Genomic DNA, 26,903 nt, shown 5'->3' on the forward strand with positions numbered 1-26,903 from the left:
TCCGATTGGCCGCGCGCGGGTGCGGGGACCGAGCTGCATCCTGGAGGTGGCGGTCCCCTCGGCGTCCCATTGTGTCTCGCTAACCTTTTGTCTTGGGCCTAACGGAAAGGCCGCCTGGGATTTAGTTTGGGTGTATACTTTGTTTGGATGTCGTTCACTGAGCGCTAAGTAAGCTCTGATGGACTCCAGTAGTACCAGGAGGCAAGGTCGGGGAATGTTGACTTGTTAGGTAGTAGAAAGGAAAGACATACTCGACCCAAGACAGAAACCAACAGATTTAACGGAAAGAAGCTTTACACTTTAAGTGATTGTAGTGACTTATGTCCGGGTTCCCTCGGCCCACCCCATCAGTTGTGCAATAGGAGGCCCCAAACAACCAACTGAGCTTGCGTCAGTTGGTTGCATCATGTTTGAGTGAAAGACTTGAGTGCGGATGCAAGGCGGAGAAAAGGTCCAGAGCTTCTCCAAAGTGCATGCCTGCAAGACAGACGCGTGCACAGCAAAACGGGCTTACTGGGTCTCTTCGGAATCCCAAGCAGAAATCTAAAAATGAAATGCTGTTGTTCAGTCTTTTTAATTTGTACGGGGAACGGGAAATTGCAAGCCAATGAGTGACCTGTCCTCTGTTGTGAGAAGCTGATCTCACAGATAATATTTGCATTTTGAATATTTAGTACAGTGGTCCTTGGGAGGGAGGGGCTAGACTGGAGGTCAGACGCAATTAACAACGGTTTTCCGGAACCTCTCCCCAGCCCCCACCATCTCGGTCCACCTTATCGGGCTGTGTCCCTGGGCTAAGACATCCAGGATTTAGATAAAGCAAACTCGAAATGTACTCCCCCAGCCTACGTGATCTGCACCTTTAAACTTACTCCATTCCAAAGCGGACCCCGGAGGAACCGCCCACATCCGTCTAACATCACTTCCTTCAGTGTTTGAGGGGAAAAAAAAAGAGAAAGAAATCTAGGAATCCGAGGGGTTGGGTTGAGCGGCGATAGGAGAGCGGAGCGGACCCTCTGCTGGTAATCTCGGGTTCCCTCAGTCCAGTGACCCTGTGCAGCTACCACCGTGGAGATGTCGCTCCGTTTCGAGGCCACCTGTTTGCTGTGCTTCAGTTTCCTGCTCCTCATCGCTTCTTCAGCAGGACGCATTGGACTTGGAAAGGGTCAGACCTCGTTCTTACTGTAATCTTTGTCGACCCCGAGCTGTTTTCTTGTCCTAACACTTTTCTTCTCTCGCTGTGTCTTAGGCCACACCAGATTCCTTTTTATCTTACTCAACTGCTTCAGGAGATTTCTTGGGGTAGAGAGTACCATGTCGGGAGAGGATTTAAGAGAGAGAAGTTGTACTTGAGGTTTGCGAAGATATGGCCTTTAATTTAGGACTAGGTTGTTTTAAGAGTCCAACATGTGTAGTGTTGGGTGCTTGGGAAGCCTTTAGAAACCGTCACCATTCTGCCAGAAGAAACAGGGTCGCTTGTTACCTGTGTATCAGAGATAGCCGCTTGGGTCTGAAGATTCCTCACTACCAGGAGATGCAGAAGAAAAAAAAACAAATGAAGGCTAGGTCTTCTGCTAGGTTATCAACAGTTGTCTTTGGTGTTGCTCAGCTAGTGTGTTGGATGAAACTGATTTTTTAGATTGAGGGGTCAGTGGTTACGAATGAAGGTTAGGAAGTGTGAACCGTACTCCAGCTATTACCCACATCTTTCTGAACTTGAATACATTCTCATCAGTTCTTTTTTGAAAGCTGAATGGAGTAACTGGGTGAACTGTAAATGGATCCCAACCCTGCTTTGATTATTTTTGTGTCTTGACCTTACTGTATGGGTTCCTCCTGCTGATGCTGGTGGTGTGTATGTATGTGTGTATGCGTTAAGTGTGGTATTTGCCCACGTGTATGCTGGTGCATGGCACACGTGACTAAACCAGAAGAGGATGCTGGATGTTTTTTCTCTTCTGCTTGTTCTCCACCTTATGAGACAGGGTTTCTCATTGAACCTGAGCTCACCGTTGAGGCTAGAGTAGCTGGCCAGCTCCTGGGATCCTGTTCCCAATGTTTGGAGTTATATGCATGAATTGCCATGCCAGACTTCTATAATACCGTTAAGATTTGAACTCAGGCTCTCTTGTCTTCACAACTATTCATATCCAATGAGGTATCTCCAGGCCCAATCATGCTGTTTTGATTAATTACTTATTTTTTTCGAGATAACATTTTTCTTTGGAGCCAGTCCTGGAACTCACTCTGTAGACCAGGCTGGCCTCGACCTCAAAGAGATCCTCCTGCCTCTGCTCCCAAGTACTGGGATTAAAGGCTTGTGATGCTGCCATCACTCAGCTATTGTTTGGATATAATGTTTCTCATTTTTGCATTCCTTGCTGGGCAGTGAGATTGAGTGAAAACTCAGTGGACCTGAATGCAGTTACCTATGTTAGTATTGATTTTTGATTGCCAGTCATATTTTGGTCATTGACTTGGGTACTAAAGACATGGCAATAAAGAGAATAGACAAAGTTTTTGCTTCCATATTCAAGTCACAAAGAGAGTGAGAATAGGATAGATTCATGTCAGATTAATAAGAGATTTCAGCTTTTATCATATAATACTGCAGTAGAGTGGGAAGTAAAAAAGCTGAGGAGGGCAAGGGAGCTGCCATTTACTTGAGTTATGAAGATGAGAAAAGACTTTTCTAAGGTGATGTGTGGATTTCTACCTACGAAGGAAGTGGTAAATTGCACAGTGAGTCCTAGTAGGTCAAAATGTTTCAACTACTCATAATCCTATTGTAAAACAGACTGTCCTATGTATTGCTTACATATAGATTCTGTAGTCATAAGATTACATCATACTTACCCCACCTTAAAAAAGAAAAAAAGGGTTACCCGAGGCAGGAGTTCCCAAGATTTTTAGTGAGTCTTGTCTCTTCCAGGATGTCTAAATAGTTCCAGCTCTTTCCAGAAGATACCTTGGCCGTGTGCAGAGAGGAAGGACTGAGTGACCCTTCCTACCTTCTCCCAGAAGTTTTCCTAGTGAAGAGCAAACACAGCAGTGTGGAGTGTGTGCTATACTGGAATTATTAGGCTTAGATTTTAATCTTGGTCAGGCTGGTTAGCCAGGTCTGGTCTTTCTCCGTGACCATTTATTATTAAGTGTGAGGGTTGGACTAGAAATGTGTTCGGAGGGTCTTGCAGCTCTAACATTCCACTGTCTGAAAACACTCACTCTTCTCTATTGACTAGAATCTAAAATATGTCATCCATGATGAGAAGCATGACTAACATTTACTTCTTGTATGCTAGCTTCAGGCACTGATCTGTCCATTTTTTTATACAGTGACTAATTCTCATAGTAACTCTATGAGAGTGGGTAATATTTTTCTTGTCATCCCCATTTCACAGATGAAAAATCTAAAACGAAGCATTAGGAGTTAATTAGGAAGTAGACAGCAGAAAGATCAATCCCAGAGCCCATGTCCTTAACCAGTACACCACTCTGGCCTCCAGTGCAGAGGAAAAAACTAGCCATTCATGTCCTCATCCTGCCTGTAATAGAAATAGATGACATCAGTCTCTGGAATTACAAGTTGACACAGTAGCATTCTATGCCCTGTTTATAGCCACAGTCTATTCAGCATTTGTGCAAATGATAGAAGGGCTGAACTAGGATTGCGCTCAGCTTTCTGACTGCAGCCATCACTTGGCCACACTGTTACTCTGCCTTTAAGTACAGTGTTCCCTATCTCAGGCCTGGCTGCCAGCTCTGACACTTGACCTTCCCTTATTTAGGTTTACCAGCTGGAGTGTGGGTTGATGCCTTTCTAATGTCTTTAAAACAATCTTTAGGACAAAGAGCTTGGACAGTGACATAAATGCAGTGTTTGCAAATGGCTTTTCCTGTTTTAAACATCATCTGGGGGGAAAAAAGGAGCTGCTGAAGTGGGAGCCCTTGGCTTCCTTTGCAGATGACTGGCATAAACTCTTGCAGGTGACACCACAGGAAACTGAACTGTCTTCATGGGTTCCATGCTGCCGTGGCTTAGGGTTATGGGTGCTTACAACTGTACCTATGTAAGTCTTTCCCAAGAGGAAAACGAAAATGAAACAAAATGTCCCCAGGCATTGGTGTTCTCAAGGTGCATTCCTTCATTTATTTTTTAACTTTCGTTAGTGAATCCTGGAAGTGTAGTGGTTGGCTCTAGCTGTAGAGATGCAACCACCTGCATTCCAGTTCTAGCTTTGCCTCTCACAGGCTTGTGGCCCTCGGCCAGCTCGGTAACCTCAGTCCCCTTATCTGTAAGAAGAAAGGATAGAGTTAGCACCTCATAAGGTTATTCTGAGGAAAAATAAATTAATACCTGTAAACACATTTTAAAAACTGCTATGCTTAAAAATATATTATCAATTTTGTTTTTGTTTTCATAAGCTCTTACACTTTTCTTCTTGCATCTGTGATAAATTCAAGAGAGCTGGTTACCTCCCCACCTGCCTCTAAGTTGCTATTTTAATGTATCTATTGATGTTTTTTAAAACTGGGCAAACAAAAGAGAAGTCTTGAGAGGTGGTTCAACAGAAACATTTGCTAGACAAGTGTGTTAACTTATGTTTGATTCCTGGAACCCCCGTGAAAGTGAAAGTAGAGAATTTATTCCATAAAGTTTTCCTCTGACCTCTACACAAGTGCTGTGGCATGCACTCCCATGTGCACATATGCACACATACTTACACACACACATTAAAAAAAGAAAAAGGGAAAAGGAAAGATAGAGCAGAAAATACACGTATGCCTTTTGTCTTTCACACTACTCATATTAGCACTGACACATTTACTAATGAAGATCTCCAGTTTATATTATGTTGAACTCTTGGTGTATCTTTTGTGCATTTTGACAAATGTAATCACACTATTAGATTAAGTGGGACTCTGTTTATCTTGATGTATGTGTGTGTCCATGCATGTGGAGACTGGAGGTCAACCTCAGGTGTTGTTTTTCAGATGGCCATCCATTTTTGTTTTTGAGAGAGGGTCACTCTTTGGGACCAGGCTCAGCTAGCTGGCTAGTGAACTCTAGGGATATTACTTATGTATACCATCAGGCCTAGCTTTTTACATGGATTCTAGAGATTGAAGAGGTTCGTCACCCTTGTGCTTTAGAGACTGAGCACTAAATTGGATAGTTTAAACAACAGAGATTTATTTATATTTTGATTGATTCTGAAGGCTTAAAGCAGAGATCAAGATGTTGGCAGGGTTGATTTCTGCTTGTTATGGCTCTCTTTTCTCTCTATATTAACATGGTCTTCTATCTGTGTATATTTAATCTCCTCTTTGAAGAATTAGGGCAAACTTCATTACTTCTTTAAAGACCATGTCTTCAGTCAGTGTTATATTATAACATACTGAGGATTAGAACTTCACCATAGATAGGGGGAGACATTATGCAGTGTTCAGGCTCTATCAACCTGGATTTGACTGTGCACTATAGCATTATAACATAGCTGGTGTCACAAGCCCATGTAAAGTGGGCTCTGGGGCTCCAACTTTACTGCCTGAGATAGCTCCTCAGCCTCTGGTTTGTTTGTTTGTTTGTTTGTTTGTTTGTTTTTGTTGCTTGATTTTGAAACTAAATTGAGTGAAGCCCATGCTGACCTCAAAACTGAAACACTTAGTGTGACCTTAAACTTAGGATCCTCTTGTCTCCACCTCTTGAATGCTGGAATGGCAAATGTACACATACTACCTTTTCCTGGTTTAGATTTGACAATTTATTTTGTGGTTCCATGAGTTATTTCTCTAAACACTTCATATGTAGTTTTTGTTCTCTTTTGTTTTTAATTCTGTGGTTGATAATCCTAGTACCTAAAACCCTCATGCTCTAACTCTGCTGCTTCTGGTGATGTGTGTGTGTGTGTGTGTATTTGTGGATCTATGGTGGTGAACTCACAATAGTTGTTCATCGTTAACTACCCTAGAGTCCTTATGTGGGGACTGTTTTCCTCTAGAAAGGTTTGATATTTACTAAGGGTGGGGGTGGGTGGAAATGAACTGGGTTTCAGACCTGGAATCCCTCTAGTTTTCTTTTGTTTGTTAGTAGGAGAGTCTCAGGCTTATCTCAAGTTCACCAAGTCATAACAAATGTTTGCTTTTGGGGTGGGTGGCCTCACCTTTTCTTGTTCTGACTTCAGCTGACTTTGTGTTTGCCTAGGGATTTCCATTATTGCTGAGATTCCATTCTGAAAGACTGTTTTATCTAGGATGTCACTGTTGTATGTGTGGGTGGGTATCCCTGCAGGTCCTTTAGTCCTGCACGTTTCCAAAGCAGGATTCAATTGTCCAGGTTTGAGGCTTGTGATTAGAGAGATGAGGAACACCTTCGGTACCTTCCAGGGCTGGGCATCCTCCCAAATTCACTCTTGATGATTCACTCTTCAGGATCAAACCCTGGGCCTTAGGCACGTGACACTCCCCCTCCCCCTTGGCCAGCAGCCTGTGCTGTTGAGATGGAAAAATGATGATCGTTAGTTTGACAATTGCTCCTGTGTGTTAACACTGCGAAAATTAGATTGTAATTTATTTGGGGAAAATAAATTTCTGAAAGACAAATGTAGTGACTGAAAAGGCACAAGGTTGGATGTTAAATCCCAGGTTGGTTGTTTAGCAGTGACATAACCTGGTATAGCTTACTGGCTTCTCAGAGTCTCAGCTGTAAAAAAAAGCAGAAGCTGCTCCATAGTGATGTTCATATGTTGTGTTAACGTTTTTATGTTCTTGTTTATTATTCGGCAATGATAGGTAGGAGAGACAGTTATTGTACCTATTTGAATTCCGGGAAGTATAGAGAGGGGAAATGGTGAATTCTTGTCAAGGTAACGTGAATTGGCTTGTATAATGTGCTGTACAAATGTAAGGTAGTTCATAATAGCAGATACAAGGAACATCACAGAAGAGGGGGCAAAAAGAATAAAAGCCAGAGGATGGGAAGGAGAGCTGTGAAAGACTCTCTTCTGGACCAGAACTCACAGCATCTGTGACTGCCTGTACAAGGGTCTCACAAGGCCTCAGTCCCCTGTGAGAAGGTATAGGTAAAAAGGCTACTGGACACACCAAAAAATGAGTTCTTAGCACAAAGAAGATTTATTTGCCCCAGAGGGATAAAGGGCAAGGAATAAGAGACAAAGACAGGAGATAGAAGAGGAGGAGGGAGAAGAGAAAAGGGGCAAAGAGGGGGGGTATTTGTCCTGGAGGGACAAAGGATGGCCTCTGGATAGAGAGGAGACAGACGTGGCACATAAGCCAACGGCAGTTTATAAAGAGAAAGGGGGAAACCCTGTGTTAGGATGAGTTGGTTTCTTTTAATTAATTGGGCATGTTAACTAGGGTTTTAACTTAAGAATTTAATAATTCTCTAACTAATAGAGCCAAAAAGGGGGCTTTTGATTACTCGACTTCAACACTTTGAAAGCTAGACCTTGGTGGTCAGCCTCAGGAAGAGGAAGTGGCCAAATAAGGTGGCTGACTTAAGAATGTAATCTATGGGTTAGCAAGGAGGAGAAAGGTAAAAGGCAAAACCTGTGGAGCGATGTCTGCCTTGGGCTTGCTGGAGCCCTATAATAGATATGTAGCTCAGTGGTTGCTGGAGAAGGAGTCATTCCACAGTGGTGTAGCCATTAGTAAGTTGCCCTTTCTCAAGTAGGTAACCTCCCACCCAGGCTCATTCAAGCAACCCTAATTAAATGGACACATACACACACAAATAGGAGGGTGACTTACTAGGAAGAAAGGCTTTAATGGGAGGGAAAAGAATAAATAAATGTAAATAAATAGCAGCCAGCATTATGATCACTAATGTTTTCTGGATATAACATCAGATTTTCAAGAACTCTTTCTTTTATGGAGTACATACAACAGTCATGTGTACTGCTAAGTGCTAGGGAAACAGGAAAAGATCCTAGAGGTTTGGTCCCAGCATTTAGGGAATTCCTTTTGGAGTGAGGGAAATGGACACACAAACGTTTGAAGATTCTGTCTGGAAAATGCTGTGGTGGGACAAGAATGGAGTGGTTTGAAAGTAGGCCCTATCAGAAGAAATGCCCCCTGGGCTTACACCTTAGTGCTGAGTTAGTTGGAGGCAGGAGTTGGAAAGAAAGGCAGAGGTGAATCAATTATGAAAAGCCTGGAGGGGATAGGGTACAGTGCTGCATGTAAAAAGACAGAAATATTTCTGTGTCATGAGTCATAAGAAAAGTATAGAGTGAGGTTGCAAAAGTGGATGGGACGCTTTTATTTGTTTTGTTTCTTTGTTTTTAAGACAAGGTCTCTGATGTAGGGTTAGCTGTCCTGGAACTCTATGTATACCAGGTTTGCCTTGGAACTCACAGAGGTCACCTGCTGGCTCATCTCCCTAAGTGCTAGAACTAACGGTATGAACCACCACACCCAGCTAGGTCTTTCGTCTTATTTTTTAAGACAGGTTTTCTCTGTGTAGCGTTGACTGTCCCGTGGAACTCCGATTTGTAGACCAGGCTGGTCTCAAACTCTTACAGATCTGCCTGCTGTGCCTCCCAAGTGCTGGAACTAAAAGGATATGCCACTACTGCCCAGCCAGGTCTTATTTTCATACTGAAGCCTTTGTAAGTGATCCTTTGAGAGTTGACTTTTTTTTTTTTTTTTTTTTTTTTTTTTTTTTTTTTTTGAGATAGGGTCTCTCTGTGTAGCTCTTGCTGTTCTTGAATTCACTTTATAGACCATGCTGGCCTTGAGCTCATGGAGATCTTCTTACCTCTGTGTCCTGAGTGCTGGGATTATAGGGGTGTGCCACCACCACCCTTGGAGAGTTGACCTTTCATCCTTGTAACATTAGATATCCTCTGGAAATTTCCTTACTAAGCAGTTATGTAATTGAAAAAGATCATGGGGGCAAGGGAGATGGGTCAGCAGGTAAAGATGCTTACCACAAATCTTGCCAACCTGAGCTCAGTCCCTGGGACTCACATGGTGGAAAGAGAAGGTCAGCTCTTGAAGGTTGTCCCCGGACTTCCACACAGAGGCTGTGGCGTATGCATATTTACAAAGAGGTAAACAGATGTAGCTTTAGAGAGAGAGAGAGAGAAACATTCTGGCTGAATTGTAGGAATAATGACAATTGATGCACCTACCTGACCTCATTTATTAGTTCCTTATACCGATATTCAGAGGTAGAAATTAGTGTCTTGATTTTATAGAAGGCGAGATTGGGGCTTAGATGACTTCATTCAAAACCACATACTTAATGGGAATTGAAGTTACAGACCCATGTCTTTGTGACTCTAAAGCTGTACCATGTGTCATTTCAGTGATGTTTTCTGATTAGAGTGTAGGACATTCTCATTCATTCCTACAGTATTGTTGGCATAGCATTTCACATCATTATTTAATCCCCATAACAATTATGAATTAGATGGTATTATCTCCATTGAGAGGCATGAAAACAGGCTTGTGGAGTAAGGACTAGTCATGGTTCAATATACCCAGAAAACAGTGAGCTGGGTGTTGAGCATCAAGCTCTTAGCAGAGGAAAGCCATTTTTTTCCCCTTGCTTGTGGATCTATTACAAATATGTCTTACTTCTTCCTGTGCTATGTGTGCTCTTTGTTCATTTTATGCATGTTTATAAGGCTCTTTCCTCCTAGGTTTTGGAGATCATATTCACTGGAGGACTCTAGAAGATGGGAAGAAAGAAGCAGCTGCAAGGTATAAAGCATGGTGTTGCGATGTTTACACTAACAAAACTTTCTAGCCATTATTTTATCATTGCTTTCAGGTGAAGGGCCATGTCAAAGCCCCACAAGAACTAAATACTTTCCCAATAACAAAAACTCAGCACTTACGTGTACTGGGAGTTAAATAATCTGAATTAACTCATTTAGTTTATTTATTTTATGTACATTGGTGTTTTGCCATGGGTGTCAGGTCCCCTGGAACTGGAGTTACATATAGTTGTGAGCTGTCATGTGGGTGCTGGGAACAGAACCCTGGGTCCTCTGGAAGAGCAGCCAATGCTCTTAACCACCAAGCCATCTCTCCAGCCCTAATTTCCACATTTCTATGAAGTATTTTTATTTTCTTTTTTAGCAATGAGGAATTAAGCCACTTAACAGTTAATTTTTTCTGGACCATAAGTTGGTATAGAGCAGAGCTGTGTTTCCAATATCTCTTTAGGTCCTTTCTAAAGAGCTTGTGCTCTCAACCAGGAAGTTATACTGCATACTAGCCTAAAGCTAAAACAGTGTTACATTTCAGGCTTGTGTAAACAATCCTATGTGTAAAGGGCTGGGGGAGGAGACAGAGACCAGGAACTGTCATGTTTATAAGGATTGGTTTGTTTAGTCTTCACAACCTCTGAGACTGGTACACCTATGAAATAACTGTTATATTTTATAGAAAAGAATACAGAAAATACTTTCCTGTATTCAAACTGCTATGAAGTGGCAGAGCCAGGACTTTCATTTCTCTACTGTACTATATTGGAGACTTACTCTACCCCAACCTATGTGTCCTGTATTATACCACACTACTGGCACAGACTTGCTCACACTTAACAGCTTCTGCACCTACCAAACTAGTACTTGCTGTTCCAGAACAGATCCTACAGTATCATGACACTGGGTCTCACACCTTATGTAGCAGAATTGCCAAATTTAATAATAGAAATAAAAGATACCCAGCTAAATTTAAATTTTACACAAAAGGAAAATAGAATATGTCAATGCAGCTAAGTGCAATTTTTAAACCTCTTAGATTCAGATTTAATTGGAAAATCTGCACTATGTTTGTTCTTTTTAAAAATTGTTTGTGGACACTTAATTCTCCCAGTTAAGACTCTTGATTTCCTTAGGGGGACAGTTTTATGTTCATATAATACCATGGGGAAAGATGTTGACGATTGAAATAGTTGTTTTGAGTAAACATTTACTAAGAGCTACAAGGTGTAAGAGAAATCCTGAATAGAGAAGCATGATTTGTAAATTGCTTTCTGTATGCTAAATATGGTGCTAGTGATTTTGTGGAATGCCCATTAAATCCTAATTAATAAATAGGCATTTTCTTTGACGACCGGGCAACCATATTCGCTTAAGCCTGTTAACATTTGGTGTAAAGAACTGATGCCATTCTGACCTCTGCGCCTCCCTTTCTGAGAACTAGTCAGTTCAGCATTCCGTTTCCATAGAAACAAGGGATCGGGTCAAAGCGTAGAGAAACAGGATGTTCAGGTTTCTTTTCCGGTTCATACCGGAAGTTGACGCAAACGTCCGCACATGGGTGGCCCTAGAGAGGATGCCGCTGGTAGTGTTTTGCGGGCTGCCGTCGAGCGGCAAGAGCCAGCGTACAGAAGAGCTACGCCGGGCTCTGGCGGCCGAGGGCCACACGGTGTACGTGGTGGACGATGCTTCGGTGCTGGGCGGTCAGGACGCGACGGTGTACAGCGACTCTGCCCGTGAGAAGGCGCTGCGTGCTGCGCTGCGGGCCGCGGTGGAGCGGCGCCTGAGCCGGCAGGACGTGGTCATCCTGGACTCGGTGAACTACATCAAGGGCTTCCGCTACGAGCTGTACTGCCTCGCGCGGGCCGCGCGCACGACGCTCTGCCTGGTTTACTGCATACGCCCGCTGTGGCCGAGCCGCCGATCTGAGGAGGCTGACGCCGCCGAGAACTGGGGTCTGCCTGTCAGTGTGAGCTGGAGGTCGCGCCTCGAGGAGGAGCAGCGCGCCGCCAGCCCGTTTGCAAATGGGGCAGTCCTGCCTGCCTTCTCCCGGGAACCGGATCCAGAAGAAATCCTGCCATTAAATCTTCCAGCGGTAGGCACCCTGGAGCCCGAGAAATCTGCAGAGCCTGCGCCTAGTGCCTTTCCTCCCGAACTTTTGGAGTCCTTATCACAGCGCTTTGAGGCTCCTGACTCTCGGAACCGCTGGGACCGACCTTTGTTCACCGTGGTGGGTTTAGAAGAGCCATTGCCCCTGGCTGAGATCGGGTCTGCACTGTTTGAGAACCGGGCCCCCCCACCCCATCAGTCCACGCAGTCCCAGCCCCTAGCCTCTGGTAGTTTTCTGTACCAGTTGGATCGGGCCACGAGCCAGGTGTTGACTGCCCTGATGGAAGCACAGAAGAGCGCCGTCCCTGGAGATGTGTTAACGCTTCCTGGCACCACAGAGCACCTCCAGTTCACCCGTCCCCTGACCATGGCGGAGCTGAGTCGCCTCCGTCGACAGTTTATTTCCTACACAAAAATGCATCCCAACAACGAGAACCTGCCTCAACTGGCCAACATGTTTCTTCAGTATCTGAGACAAAGTTTGCACTAATGGAGGTAGTGGGAGGCGGCGATGGTCCTGCCTAAATTCACTGTACATTGTTTATGAAGAATGGTCTAAAGGTGTGCAGAGCGCACTGTAGTACTAGGGTTGCTAAGTTTGACTGACTCGTCTTCTTGACTGCCTCTGTGCCTGTCAACACCTGCGTGTATAGCATAAGCTGAAGCATAGAGGTTAGCTCCAGAAATCTCAGGTGGGCAGGGTTTTTCTTTGGTTGGACTCTGCTTGGGGATACTGCTTCAGGATGGAGGAGGAGAATTGTTTTAAATCAACTGTGAGTAGAAAACGACGGTGATACAGTTTTGTACGGCCCTTCTTTCATACTACAAGTATTTTTGAGTACAGTACTTCTTGCTATCTACCCTGGAGCTTTGAACACAGATACATCATTTGTTCTGGGAAACATTTGTATAAAGACAACCATTAGGTATTTCCTCTAATAAAATCTTTTAAAATTGTCTCCTGGACTCTAATGTTATTCCCAAAACTTAATTCTAATATCTATCCATTTAAATGAAGGATACTATAATGGCAAAAAAGAACATTGGTTTTGGAATCGGTCTTTTTGTTAGCTCTTGTTAGTTTTAAGCAGAACTTAAATTTTATGTGGTCAGTTATTTAATCTCTTGGAAGTCTTGGTCTTTCTGGATGGGGCTGGGGATTGAATCCAGAACTTTGTACGTCTGGGCAAATACTCTACCATTGAGCTACATCATAGATTAATTTTATTTCAACGAGACCATTAATAGTATCCACCCTAGATGAGTGTGTTGGCCATATGCTTGTAATCCTAGCACTCAGGAGGCTGAGGCAGGAGGATTGCCTTGAGTTCTAGGCCAGTTTAGGTTACATATGAGATGGCTGATCATGCAAGAGTGCAAGCCAAACAGTCCCAAGTTCAATGCCCAGGACTACACCATGAAAGGAGAGGACTTCTGATCTCCAGTGTGCATGCTGTCTCCCTTGCTTGTTTGATCTCCTCCTGCCTGGAGCATTCATGGGTGAACTCACACTCAAATATAATTGTCACAATGGGCAGTGGTAGTATATACCTTTAATCCCACCGCACAGGGAAGCAAAGGTAAGCTGATCTCTGAGTTTGAGGCCAGCAGGGTCTACAGAGTTGAGTTCTATAGGACAGCCAGAGCTACACAAGAGAAACCATGTCCTGAAAAACCTAAATACATATTTTTCACATTCAAGTAAATATAATTATTTATTGGGGTGCAGGGCCTCACTACATAGCCTTGGCTAGTCTGTAACTCACTAGACCAAGATCGGCCTCCAGACTGCTGGAGTTAAAGCCGTGTGTACTACGCCTGGCTCATAATTGTGATTTTTTTTTTTTTTTATAGTTTCCACCCCAGGGTTGTTAGTAGGGCTGTGTAGTTTAATGCATTTTAGTTACAGTCACCTGCATCCTGTCATCTGTATACACTTGTCCTCCAATGGTTTATAAGCCTTTACTAATATCAAAGGCACAAGTCAGTTCATTCAGATTCTCAGTAAGCCTTAGGAAGGTAGCTAAATAGTTTACCTAACACTTTCTACATGAGCTACCATGTAGAATAGCACTGGTGTATAGTGAATACTGTGTTTGATACCAGTAATATTGTATGGTTATGGACATTGGGGATGTAGACACAGCACCTTGTCTCAGAAATTATAAATGTAATGGAGAGAATGCCTGAATAGGTGCTGGGAGGGGTGGGGGTCGGAACTCAAGCTGTTGTGCTTACACAGCAAGCATTTTACCCCCTGTGCCATCTCCCTGGTCCTATGGATAATTTCATATCCTAATTTTATACTTAGCATACTAATGGAAGGCTTTTTTTTTTTTACATTTTCAATTATTGTGTAATAATCACTTAGAGATACAATAACATCTAAAATATTGTAATTTGATGTTTTTAGGCTATTCTACTTTTTACTTTTAAAGCCCAAATTTTTAGAATCTATGGAAATGGAATTTGCAATAGTTCTTATAATAATAATCTATCAACTAGTTGGATTGTTTTACAGTTTTCCAATTGAAACCATTCAACAGTAATTTTTTTTTTTTTTGGTCTGTTTTTTTGAGATAGGGTTTCTCTGTGTAGTTTTGGCTGTCTTAGAACTCACTCTAGACTAGATGGGCCTCGGATTCACAGAGATCCACCTTCTTCTGCTTCCCAAGTGCTGGGATTAAAGGTGTGCACCCCCACCACAAAGCCAAGAACATTTCTATGCAGTACTCTCTGACTCAACAAACTGATTGTTTTGTTAGCATACTTTTGAAGGATTTTTACTAGAATATAATCTCTTTGTTTTTAAGTGGCTTGCCCCTGATGGTGATCATCCATAAATCTTGGTGTGGAGCTTGCAAAGGTAAGTACAAGTGTTTCACCTCGACTTCGGTCTTGAAATGTGTTATAATTGTTATAGTGTTGTTGCTGGCAGAGCACTGCTGTTTGCCTTGAGCCATACCAAAGAGATGTGACATATTCGCCCTCTTCATGAAATTTGAAGTTATTTTTTGCAGGGGGCTTGAGGAGGGATGGAGAGATTAAGAAACAGCTAGGTAGTGTATGAAGTTAGGCACTTTAATGTCATGGACAGGACATCTAAGCAGAAACTGGGATTCTGTACAGAGGAACATAAATGGTTTAGGGAAAGGAGAGAATCAGTTATAAGCAGAGGACATTTGACTGTGGTGTGTGTTTTTTATGCCTGCTATGTTACCAGTCAGGTTTTTTTCACTGATACACCTGGTTGAAAAGTGCAGCCGGGCATGTAGCTGCCCGTAATTCTAGCACTCAGAAGCTAAAAAAGAAGCATCGGCACAAGTTTGAGGTCACCCTGGACTACAGAGTGAGTCCCTGTCTCAAAAATAAAATAAGATGAATAAGAGGAGTGTAAAAGCCAGGTACTGTAGTGCATGCCTGTAGTCCCAGCACTTGGGAGCCTGAGGTAGGAGGAGCAGAAGGTCAAGGATAGCATGAGTTGCACTGAGAGACCCTGTTTTATCTTGAACTTTTAAAATTTCAGTTAACTTTTCTTTCATAATCATTTTATTTTATATTTTATTTTATGAATGAATTTTTTGCCTGCCTGGATATATGTGTACCACACTTAGGCTTGGTGCCTTCAGAGGATAGATCCCCTGAAACTAAAGTTACAGATATTTGTGAACCAGCCTGTGGATCTGGTTATCAAACTCAGGTCCTCTGTAAGAGCACTAAGTGTTCTTAACCACCAACCCATCGCTTGAGCCCAGCATTTTATTTATATTTATTGTATGAGTGTTTTTTCTTTTGTTTCGAGACAGGGTGTCATGGAGCCCAGGCTAACAGAAAACTCACTGTCTAGTGGAAGATGACCTCAAAGTGTAGATCTCCCAGCCTCCCAAGTGCTGGAATTACAGGCATGAGCCACTACTATACCTGGATACTGGGGATCTAAGATGGCACTGTGTGTGCTGAACAAGCACTTTACTAACTGAGCTCCACCCCCAACCCAAGAGACCCCGTTATAAAAAACAAACAAAAAGCCAGACATGGTTGGGCCTCCTTATCCCAGCACTTGGAACATGAGAACTCCAATGAGGTCCAGGACAGGGTCAATGCCCACCCCTGCAACTACTAACATTGGGTTTCCCTTTCCAGTTGGAATATAACTATAAAAAGCAAACTGTGGGGGCCAGTGAGATGGCCGGCAAGTAAAGACACTTGCTACACAAGTCTAGCATCAAGTAAAGGTGGGAAGAAGGAGAGAACCGACTCCACATAGTTGTCTTCTGACCTCTGTGTATGCTGTATGGCACATGCATATACTCTTTCTCTCTCTCTCTGTGCGCGCGTACACACAGTGTGGAGGTCAGAGGACAACTTGTGGGGTTCTATTCTTCTGCCATGTTACAGGGTTACAGGGATTGAGCTCTGGTCATCAGGAGTGGCAGCAAATATCCTTACCCACCTAGCCATCTCTTAAGCTCATAAATAATTTTTTTTTTTTTTTTTTTTTTTTTTTTTTGAGACAGGGTCTCACTACGTAGCCCTGGCTATGCCAGAACTCACTGTGTAGACCAGGCTAACCTCAACCTGGCAGGGGTCCTCCTGTTGTGTCCTTGATTAAAGACTTGTGCTACCACACCCAACTCCCCATTGTGCTTATTCATAAATGAGACTCCCAGTTGGGGTCACATCACAGTGCAAGTGCTAGAAGCAGGGCGAGAATTTAGGTGCCCAGTTCGTGTTTTATGATAATATTTTTTAAAAGTTCTTGTCCTTATTACTTGTTATTGTTGTTTGAGACAGGTCTCACTGTGTGGTCCTGGCTGGCCTGGAACTTGCTCTAAGACATGGCTAGCCTGGAACACAGAGAGTTCCACCTATCTCTGAGTCTAGACCTCTGGAAGTAAAGCTGATTCTGGGGATCAAATTCAGGTTGCCAGGCTTACATGGGAATTGCTTTTACCTGCTGAGCCATATTATTGGCCCCTATTTTGTGGTTTTTTTTTTTTTTTTTTTTTTTTTTTTTTTTTTTTTTTTTTGAGGCAAGGTCTTTCACTGGAACTTGGAGCTACCAGATTAGGTGAGGCTGGCCAGCAAGCTAGCCAGTCCCAGGGATCCATTTATTACTTCTTCCTGGATGCTGCAATTACAAGTGCTTGCTACCATTCCCTTCTTTTGGGGGTGGGGGTGAGTGCAGGGGATTGAATTTAGGCCCTCAGGCTTACATGCACACTTTATAGACTAGGCCATTTCCCCCAGCCCTCAATTCTGGTTTTTTAGACTTGAAAGTTTCAGTTATATGAATTAGCTTAGCAAATAGCTGCCCCATCAATGAGAATTAGTGATGTTTATACTCGTTAGTGTTTGGGTATGATAATGTTTCTGCCATTGCAAAATCTTTTCTTTTTTTCTCCCTAGCTTTAAAGCCAAAATTTGCAGAATCTACAGAAATTTCAGAACTGTCCCATAATTTTGTTATGGTAAATCTGGAGGTAAGATTTCAAGAGGTTCCCCCCACTCACCTAACACACACATATACCTCCCCTGTGAGGTACTGTTTTAGATTTAGTATAAAGTGATACTGGACAGAACTGCTACTTGTATATGTTGTTTTTCCTCTTGACCTCTAATACTAAGGTTTAGATGAGAGCTGTATTAGAAAGCCATCTGGCATTTGAGAGGAAGTAGAGATAGAGAATTTGAATAAGTGCTTAAAATTTGGAGTCTTCATCCTTAGCTCTTGATTATATTTTACATTTCCATATAGCTTTTCTATATAGGTAGTCATATATAGGGGCCTCAACATTCTGTAAATTATGATTCCATTGAGCGCCTACTAAATGCTTGGCCGTGGTAGCATATGTGTAGCCTTCCTGTTTCCTCGTGGAAGCATCTTTTACATACTTCACACAGAATTCAGGTCCTGGAATCCTGACTGTTAGAATATAAGTCCTAGACTTAGAAGGGAGTGTTTAGGTCATTGGTATTGTTCCCATTTCATAGAAAGGCACGAAATCAAGTGTGATTTTGTCAAAATCCTAAGAGCCTGATAAGTGAGAAAATACAGTGACCAAGATGTGCTCCCTTCCAGGCCGTACTCTTCAAGTATGGTACCATGTAGTACTTTACAATGATGCTTCTAGACATGCGTGATTGTTTGCTTAAACGTGGGTCCAAGAATCTTCTGAACATGTAAACAGTCAACATTGAAGCATCAAGCATGTCCCTAGTGGATAGCCCAGTGCTAATTAAAGCAGTTTAAATAAATGAGCCTACTTTTTAAATATATAATTTTTTAATTTTATGTTCATTGGTGTTTTGCCTGCATGTATGTCTGTATGAGGGTGGCAGAAGCCCTGGAACTGGAGTTACAGACAGGTGTGAGCTGCCTTGTGGATGAGTCCTGTGGAAGAGCAGCCAGCGCTCCCTCCAGCCCCCATAAATGGCTCTCTCTATTTAATCCCTGTAATGGGAACCTTGCCACACGCTATAAAATTACTGTTTATTTCCTATGAACAGTATCTTATTACTTTCTGAGGTAAACTGGAATTTCTCATTCATAGAGGGCAAGATGCCTCCAATGAATATTCTCCAACTTCAGAAAATGTAGTCACAATGTCATTTTTTACTCATTCATTCAGGAACTACTGTGTATGAGTCAGTGATACAGGATTGGGAGTGCAGCCGCAAACAAAACAAAATTCCCTTAACATTCTGGCATGGGAAAACAAGTAAAATGAAATATACCAGATGGTGTTTAATGCTGTGGCTGAAAGTTAAGGGTGAAGGAGATAAGATTACTAACAGTTTAAAACAGGCCGCTAGGAAAGAAGACTATATTTGATCAGAAATCAGAAGTAGAAAGGGGAGTGAACCTGGTGGATGGTGGGGAAGTATGTCCAGCCAGCACAAGCTCAGAAGCCCAAGTTATAAGTGTGTCTGGCTTGTTGGATGACAGTTAGAATAAGCAGGCTCGTGTGGCTAAAGATATCTGAACAAGGTAGAACACGAAGTTTAAGAAGCGTTAAGGGAACACGGGCAGGTCATGGAGAGCCCCCTGGCTTGTGCAAGCCTGGGGTCCTCTGAAAGGTTTTGAGGAGAGGAAGAATATGTTCTTATCTAAGACTTATATTTAATCTTAACAGGATGAGGAGGAGCCCAAGGATGAAGATTTCAGCCCTGATGGGGGTTATATTCCACGCATCCTTTTCTTGGGTAAGGCAAAAGAACCTATTGGATGACTCAGGATAAGATGTTGGTAGGGAGAAATGATAAGCATTGGAATTATACTGGTGATAAACTGAAGTGTCCAAAAACCAAGATTCGAGATTAAGGGACCTGGGGCAAGGTGCTGGGTGCCTACAATTCTAGCATTGGAGGATCATGTGTTTGAGGCTGGCTTAGGCTGCAGAGAGATCTTGTAGTGGCAGTGGGAAGAGTATGAGTGAGCATGAACAAGCTTTTCCCATTAAATAACTGCTTCCATAGGGAAGCACACAGAATGTGACCTTCCATTGAGTCATTCATAGTCATTTGGACATCACCCATAAATCAAACATGGTGTTAGACATTAGGGATAGATGAATAGTTTCCACCTCGGGTTGTATGCAACTAAACCAATGGAAGAGCATCACCAGGCATGTGTCTTTCAACACTTTTTGTGTTGTTTTTTTTTTTAAAGACAGAGTTTCTCTGTGTTACAGCCTTCACTGTCCTGGAACTTACTCTGTAGGTCAGTCTGGCCTTGAACTTGTAGAGAGATCTGCCCAATTCTGTCTCCCAAGTGCTGGGAAAGGTGTGCATCACCACACCCAGCTTTGTCTTTCAAAAGTGGTGGCACACATGTGTGATCCCAGCCCTGTGAGGCAGAGGCAAGAGAATCAGGAGTTAAAGGCCAGCCTCAGTTGGAAGTTTGAGCTGGGTGGTGGTGGCACATCTCTTTTATCCCAGCACTGGGGGGGCAGAATCAGGGAGACCTCTGAGTTTCAGGCCAGCCTGGTCTGAGTTCCAGGAAAGCCAGGGCTGTCTCAAAACAAAAACAAAAACAAAATAGAAAATTTGAGGTCATCCTAGAATACATGAAGCCCTATCTCAGAAACAAACAAACAAACAAAAAAAATTAATATACAGAAAAATTTTTTCCAGATTTAATGGATGATACAAATAAGGAAATGTGTGATATAAATATATTTATCAAGCACAAAAGGAACATTCCATAAAGGGGGTAGCATGGTAAGCTATGTTCAAGGAAGTACATGGAGTTTTTTTACAATTTTAGTATGAATTTCTAAAAGCCGGTGGTGAAAGAATGAGCTACAGAGACAGGCCTTATCTCCTGAGGGCCTTGAAGTACCTTTCTGTTGAAATTACTGCAATCCTCACACATTTGTTTTTAATAGATCCCAGTGGCAAGGTGCGTCCTGAAATCATCAATGAGAGCGGAAACCCCAGCTACAAATATTTCTACGTCAATGCTGAGCAAGGTACAGTTCTAAGAGAAAGGAGGCAGAATGGTTGATCCTGTGCAAGATCTGTGGCCGGACTGTTTCTATAAGTGTGTTAGCTAATCATCTCCCACATGACTAGCTTTTGGCTAGATTCAGATACAATTGAAAGATAAAACTGAACCTTTTCCAGCTTCTTAGAGTCCAGTGGAAGAGCTAATAACTGTTTAAAAGCTGAAGGGCTGAAGCTCATGGAGGCAGTTATTGGCTTCTGGCCTCAGTTAATAAGCCAGAGTTGCATTTGATTTGTTTTGTTTTTCCATCGCAACTAAACATTCTTGTAAGAATCCAGAGGAAGAGGAATGCAAACTGTTCGCTGAGTAAGCAAGCCAAAGCAGTTTCATAGATATTAAATTAAATGGACAAGCAACATAAGAATTTGTCTTTGGCTCTGGCAAGATGGCTCAGTGGGTAAAGGCTTAAGGAAAGACAGAGGCAGCCCAGGTGTCTTCTGCATCTCAGGGAACCCTCCCATGCACTCATTTGCACTTCCAGGAGGGCAGGGATGTCAGTGCAGGTCTATGAGTGGTGGCCCTGCAATGGCAAGGTAGGAGCTGGACTGAGCCAGTCTCTCTTGGGATCAGTTCCTTTCATGGTGTGCACGTGCATACGTGTTTGCTCACACATCTTCGTTATCTCTACAGGGAATGTGATAAATGCAGCAGTCATATCAAAGGCATAGAGGGGCAACAGGAAGGTTCCCTCTTCCCTGCGTGTCAAGTGAGCATGTGCAGTCACATTAGGGGTTAGCCAAAGTAACAGCATTTCTGTAGGTATTAATAGTTTATGGAATAAGTTTTGTAACTGTCAGATATAAGTAGCATTCTCTCCATTTATAGGCAGGGAAAAGAGATCCATGACACAATAGACAATAGGGCTGAGTCTAGAAGTAGATGTTGAGTTCGGGTCTTATGCTCTTCTGCTATCTCTCCTAAAACATTTAAAGTCTGTGTTTGTTGTCACGTGTCAGGTACTAAAGACGGTCCATACTTACCCCACCCTTTACCTCCATTCCAGTTGTTCAGGGGATGAAGGAAGCTCAGGAGAGGCTGACAGGTGATGCCTTCAGAGAGAAACACCTTCAAGATGAACTGTGACACAAAGGAGTATTCTGGAAGAAAAGCAGAGGGGAGGGAACCAACCCAGAACAGTCACACCACCAGGAAACCAGGCTTCTACCTACACTGGGGGAGCTCTCACTGTGGAAGAGGCGTGCTAACCAGGCTGGTCTGTGCATCCAGCAGCATGGCCCACTGCGTTCTGCTCCTCCTCTCCTAAATATCCATTCCTTTGAATGTAAAGGATGAAGCTATCTGATACAAAACTTGAGCCACTTGGAGATTTACTCCATGTCAGTATTTATGTCTTTACCCATTTCCTCCTGCTGTGCTCACACTGAACGGAGACGGGAAGTATCTTTTCTATAGTGTTTTTTAAGAAGACATTCTCCTGTTCTCTTGGTGATAATCCTGGGCTTCTTCCTGAATTCCTGTGCCGTTCCTTCTCTGCTCAGGCCTCCCTGCTTGCACGAATGTGTGTGGAGAATGGCAGTGCGCTGGGACTCAGCCCCAACCGGAAGCATGCTTTCCCTGTTGCTGTTAGAGAAACTCAAGCCTTCAAGCCCTGTGTGGAGCCATTTTGTCAATTCATCAACTGTATTTTTGTACTGGGGTTAAAACAAAAGATATTAATTATTTCATTAAGCTTTAATAAAACTTTGAGTGGAAAGATGCTATGGTGGCCTTTTGTTATTAGAAAGGGAAGAAGGGTTACAGTGGAGGGTGAGGAGGAAAACTGGCCTAGGACCTGTGTTCCCCCACCTACATCCAGGTGAACACCAGGGCATGTCCTTTGTTGTTGTTATTAAGGGTAGAATCTTATGTTGTCCAGGGTCCTTAAAAACTCTCCCATATCAGCCTCCTGAGCTCTTGGAAGAAAGACGAGGGCCTGAGTTCCCTCTGCCCTACTATCACTTTGAGCATAGCACAGGCCTTTTCTCTATCCTGGATTTATTGCAACAGCCCTGTAACTTGCCTGCTTGCCTGTGATACTCTCTCCTGCAGCCCATCTTATTTGTCTTCCTCAGAGTGACCTTTTCAGGACACTAATTTATGTCATTTCCTTGCTAAAAACCTTTCCTACTACCTTCAAGATTATGTACTCCCTTAAAAATGTTGAGGTCTTCAGACTGCCAGGCATCTGCTAATTGCTCCTGACAGCCCTGAAAAAGGTACAGAATACTTTTGATTCTTGTGTATATGAGTGCATCTGTGCATGTGTGTGCCACGTATGTGAAGGTACGTACAGAGGCAGAAGAGAGCATCAGAACTCCAGGAGCTGGAGCTTCGGGCAGTTGTAAGCCTCCTGACATGGGTTCTGGGAACTGAACTCTGGTCCTTTGGAAGAGCAGCAAGAACTCTTACCACCAAGTCACCTTTCCAATCCCGCCCCACTTTTTTCTTTACTTTTTAAGACAGGGTTTCACCGTATCATCTTGGCTGGTCTTAAACGTCACACAGATCAGGCTGGCCCGGAACTCAGAAATCTACTGCTTCCCAAGTGCCTTGAGTAAATCTGTGCTCTGCCATGTAGATTCTTTTTTTTTTTTTTTTTTTTTTTTTGAGACAGGGTTTCTCTGTGTAGCCCTGGCTGACCTGGAACTCACTCTGTAGACCAAGCTGGCCTCGAACTCACAGAGATCACCTGCCTCTGCCTCCCAAGTGCTGGGATTAAAGGCATCACCACCAATGCCTGGTGAAGGTAGGTTCTTTTTTATTGGATCTCTTTAAACACCATCAACCGGCCTCATTTATAGGAAAGAGAATGTCGGAGGATGGAGTGTGATCAGTCCTTAGGTCCTAGACCACATAAACACTGGATTTTAACCACAAAGGTCTGACTGCAAACCCCTGTTCTCCTACCATGACATCTCTGCATTCTGAGGTGACTCACTGGAACAGTTGGTTTCAATCTGGGGCGTAGTAGGAAAGTTTCTAGTGCATCAACATCTTTAGTGACTCTATATCTTCATGCTCTGAAAAATTATTTCCCCAAAAAACTGAATTGTAGAATTAACACATGTGCCAGCAATTCCACTTGGGAATGTAACAAAAAGATTTAAAAATAGACCCTTGAGTGGATATTTCTACACCCATTTTCAAGGCGGTATTATTCACAAGGCCTGAAAATGGAAGCAGATTATGCCAGCCGATGAGTAGATGAATTACAAAAAAGAAAGAAGGAAAGGAAGGAAGGAAGGAGTGGGGCAGGTAGGATGGCTCGTTGAGCTATGGTGCTGAGTTACATATCTCCAGACTCCACATGGTGGGAGGTTCTCTGATCCCTCTCATGACCATAGCCCCTGCTTCTCAGCGGAGCAGACCTAGACCTCCATAACAAGAAAGAAAACAGTAGTAAAGCAGCTCTCGGCATCCCCTCTGTCTGCCAGGTCTTCAGCTGGGTCCTAGGAACACCACATACTACTGAGTGTAAGATCTGTGCTAAGCATATAATACCATGACTGCTGAGGAGAAAAAAGTTACAAGCTCAGTGACTGAGACTGCTCGATAACCTTCCAGAGAAATCTTCCAAGTTTAGTTTCCAGCGTTCAAGTCAGGAGTCTCACGACTGTTAGGGTCCTCGAGAGGACCCCCATAGACGACCACCAGTCACGATGCAATTAGCAAGAGCGGTTTTTTTTATTATACCACATGCATGTGGGGTGGTACACACCTGTACAAAATGGCAACAATGGCCTGGAGAGGGACGGGTAAACTTTAAAGCCCAGCTGTAGGATTCTATTTAGGATTGGCGTGCCCAAGTGGCAATCATATCAGTACATTTCTAATTGGTTGGGGCTAGCAGGTGGGCTAGGGCTATAGTTTTTTTTTTTTTTTTTCCATTGGGCAAATCTGGACAAGTCCCAGGCTTTGTCCTTATTGGTTATCACCTGGTGCAGGAGTGGGGTTTGTCCCAGGCCTAGGACTTGCAAGAATTGAGGCCTTGTTCTTAAGTGAGTTATTAGGGGCCTGCTACGATATTTGCCCGGCACTCTCAACAACCAGGGATCTGATGATACCTTTGTTCTCCTGGCATCTGAACTCATGAACACACACACACACACACACACACACACACACACACACACACAATTAAGAGTAACATAAATATTAAAAAATAACGTAACACCAGGGAGCCTTCATGGGACTGACCTAGGCACTCCACGTATGTTACAGTTGTGTAGCTTGGTCATCTCGTGTGTGGGACTCCTAACAGCAGAAACGAGTTGTCTCCTACTCTTACTGGCTTTTGGAACCCTACTCCTCATACTGGATCACTTTGTGCAGCCTTAAAACATGGGGAAGTGCTTAGACTTACTGCATCGTGACTGTCATGCTTTATTGATACTCAAGGGAGACCTGCCCTTTTCTGGATGGAGACGGAAGAGGAGGGGATTGGGGAGTGGGATGGGGGATGGTGGGTAGGCTGAGGCCAGGATGTTAAAAAAATAAATAAGTTACAAACCATCCATTTGGTGTATTTCAAAAGCTGCAATGTTTCTTTTATCAATGAGAGAAGTTAGAAAATCCTTCCCATCCCAAAGCAGCAAATACAAACACTTCCCTGAGAGTCACCAGCACACATAGGGTACATCCTAGAAAAGGGTGAGACAGCTTTCTTTTGCCCACCTTTATCAGTTTCATCAGAGGGTGGAGAGAAAAGGCTGCTTTCCAAAGGGAGTATGTTATTCAGCAAGGCTTTTCCAGGTGGGGAACACATTTGCTAAATGATTCAGGGATTAGAATGGAGCCTCCTCCCCCACAGCTGCTGAATGGTTAATGAGTTAATGTAAACAAATGACAAATTTAACTCCCCACCCCTTCAAAAACTAGCTGTAGGAGGAGAACACTAGACTATCCCAGATTCCTCTCTAAAGGCGGAGCAGCTTTAACAGGTGGAATTAACAACCTACTGAGCCTAGTTTTTAAGCTAACCAAGTCTTTTTCTTTCAGAACAGCAAAAGCCAGTACTGCTAACTTGTTTGAAAGCCCACCTTTACTCAAAAATGGCCAGTCCTGGGAGAGCAAAGGAAGGCTGCATACACAGGCCCTGCTCTCACACAGTGCATTGAGTGGGTTCAGGACATTTGTCTTTGTAACCTGAATGCATTTTAATTGTTAACCTCTCCTTGGAGTTTTAACCAGTGATTTTAGTATGACATCACCACCAGGAAGGGCTCAGGAGAGAATTTCACAGAGAGACACACTGCAGCTCTTTGCTTCCAGAGGCTTCAGAGTAGTACCTAGAGCTGGTCAGACCCATTCTCCAGGCTTTTCTGTGTTAGGCCTGAGAGGGCCACATATTGACAGCTGAAATGAAATATCAATGAACAAATGGAGAAACTGTGGTCTATTCATACAAAGGGTACTACACACAATAGAAAAGAAGAAACTGCTGATTTTGCAAGACATGAATGAATCTTTTTTAGGGAGTAGGGGGGATGGTTCAGGACAGGGTTTCTCTGTGTAGCTTTGGAGCTTGTCCTGGAACTCACTCTGTAGACCAGGCTGGCCTCGAACTCACAGAGATCCGTCTGCCTCTGCCTCCCGAGTGTCGGAATTAAAGGTGTGCACCACCACCGCCCAGCTCATGAATCAATCTGAAAAACATGCAGAGTGAGAAGTCAAACTGAAGCCAGAACTTTTAAGTGAAACTATAGCACACTTAGAATTATTGACACTGAGAAGCAGATCCGAGGTTGCCTGGCATTGGGGCTGGGGATGAGTAGGAAGTGACTGAAAAGGCCATAAGTGAGAATTGTGTCCATAGAAATGCTGATTGTGGGCAGTGCTGGTACCCAACGTCAATCCAGCACTCAGGAGGCAGAGGCAGAGGCAGAGGCAGAGGCAGATGGGTCTCTGAGTTTGAGGCCAGCCTGTTCTATAGAGTGAGTTCCAGGACAGCCAGGACTACACAGAGAAACTCTGTCTAGACAAGTCAAAATAAACAAAGAAATGTTGAGGTGTCAACACAAAACACAGCTCTTCCATGAAAGGAAAAGAGGAGTTGTTCATTGAGCCAAATATGTAGCCTGGAAACATGGATTCCAGTCGCCCCAAATAACATGTTCCAATGTGGAAATAGTTTTGTGAGGTTTTAAATAATTACAGAACAAAAGAAAGCCACAAGTTAGGGCACGTTCAAAATATAGTGGTGAGAGTGGGAATGTAGTTCAGTTGGTAGACAGCTAGCTTAGGGTTCCATCCCCAGTAATACGTAAAACCAGCATGGCAGACACACTGCCATCCCAGTACTCAGGAGATAGATGGAGGCAGGAACATCAGAAGTTCCAGGGCATCTTTGACTATATAGCAGGTTCAAGGACTTGGGCAATGTGAAAACTCGCCTCAAAACAAACAAATAAAATTCTGTTACATAGGAACATCAAGTAAGCAGGTTACAACAAAGGGGGCAGATCTATGCTATGGATCTCAATTACTATCTGAAGATATCCTTTCTTTTTAGATTTATTTTAAGTATGTGAGTGATGTGTGTGCACTTG

The 26,903-nt window shown here is 43.3% G+C and overlaps 2 protein-coding genes across 2 annotated transcripts; both read left to right on the forward strand.

The window, feature by feature from the left end:
• Window positions 1–998: 998 nt before the first annotated feature.
• On the forward strand, window positions 999–22,072 carry Txndc12 (thioredoxin domain containing 12). Its single transcript, XM_051188441.1, has 7 exons — window positions 999–1,165; window positions 9,669–9,729; window positions 14,660–14,712; window positions 17,256–17,329; window positions 18,983–19,052; window positions 20,237–20,320; window positions 21,359–22,072. Exons 1-7 carry the CDS (start codon window positions 1,075–1,077, stop codon window positions 21,436–21,438), a joined length of 513 nt encoding a protein of 170 aa, XP_051044398.1. The 5' UTR covers window positions 999–1,074; the 3' UTR covers window positions 21,439–22,072.
• On the forward strand, window positions 10,871–12,803 carry Kti12 (KTI12 chromatin associated homolog). Its single transcript, XM_051188435.1, has one exon. The coding sequence runs from the start codon at window positions 11,242–11,244 to the stop codon at window positions 12,334–12,336; it is 1,095 nt and encodes a 364-aa protein (XP_051044392.1). The 5' UTR covers window positions 10,871–11,241; the 3' UTR covers window positions 12,337–12,803.
• Window positions 22,073–26,903: the final 4,831 nt, after the last annotated feature.

This window comes from Phodopus roborovskii, unplaced genomic scaffold, assembly GCF_943737965.1.
Source record: "Phodopus roborovskii unplaced genomic scaffold, PHOROB, whole genome shotgun sequence".
In the NCBI taxonomy this organism is placed as follows: Eukaryota; Metazoa; Chordata; class Mammalia; order Rodentia; family Cricetidae; genus Phodopus; species Phodopus roborovskii.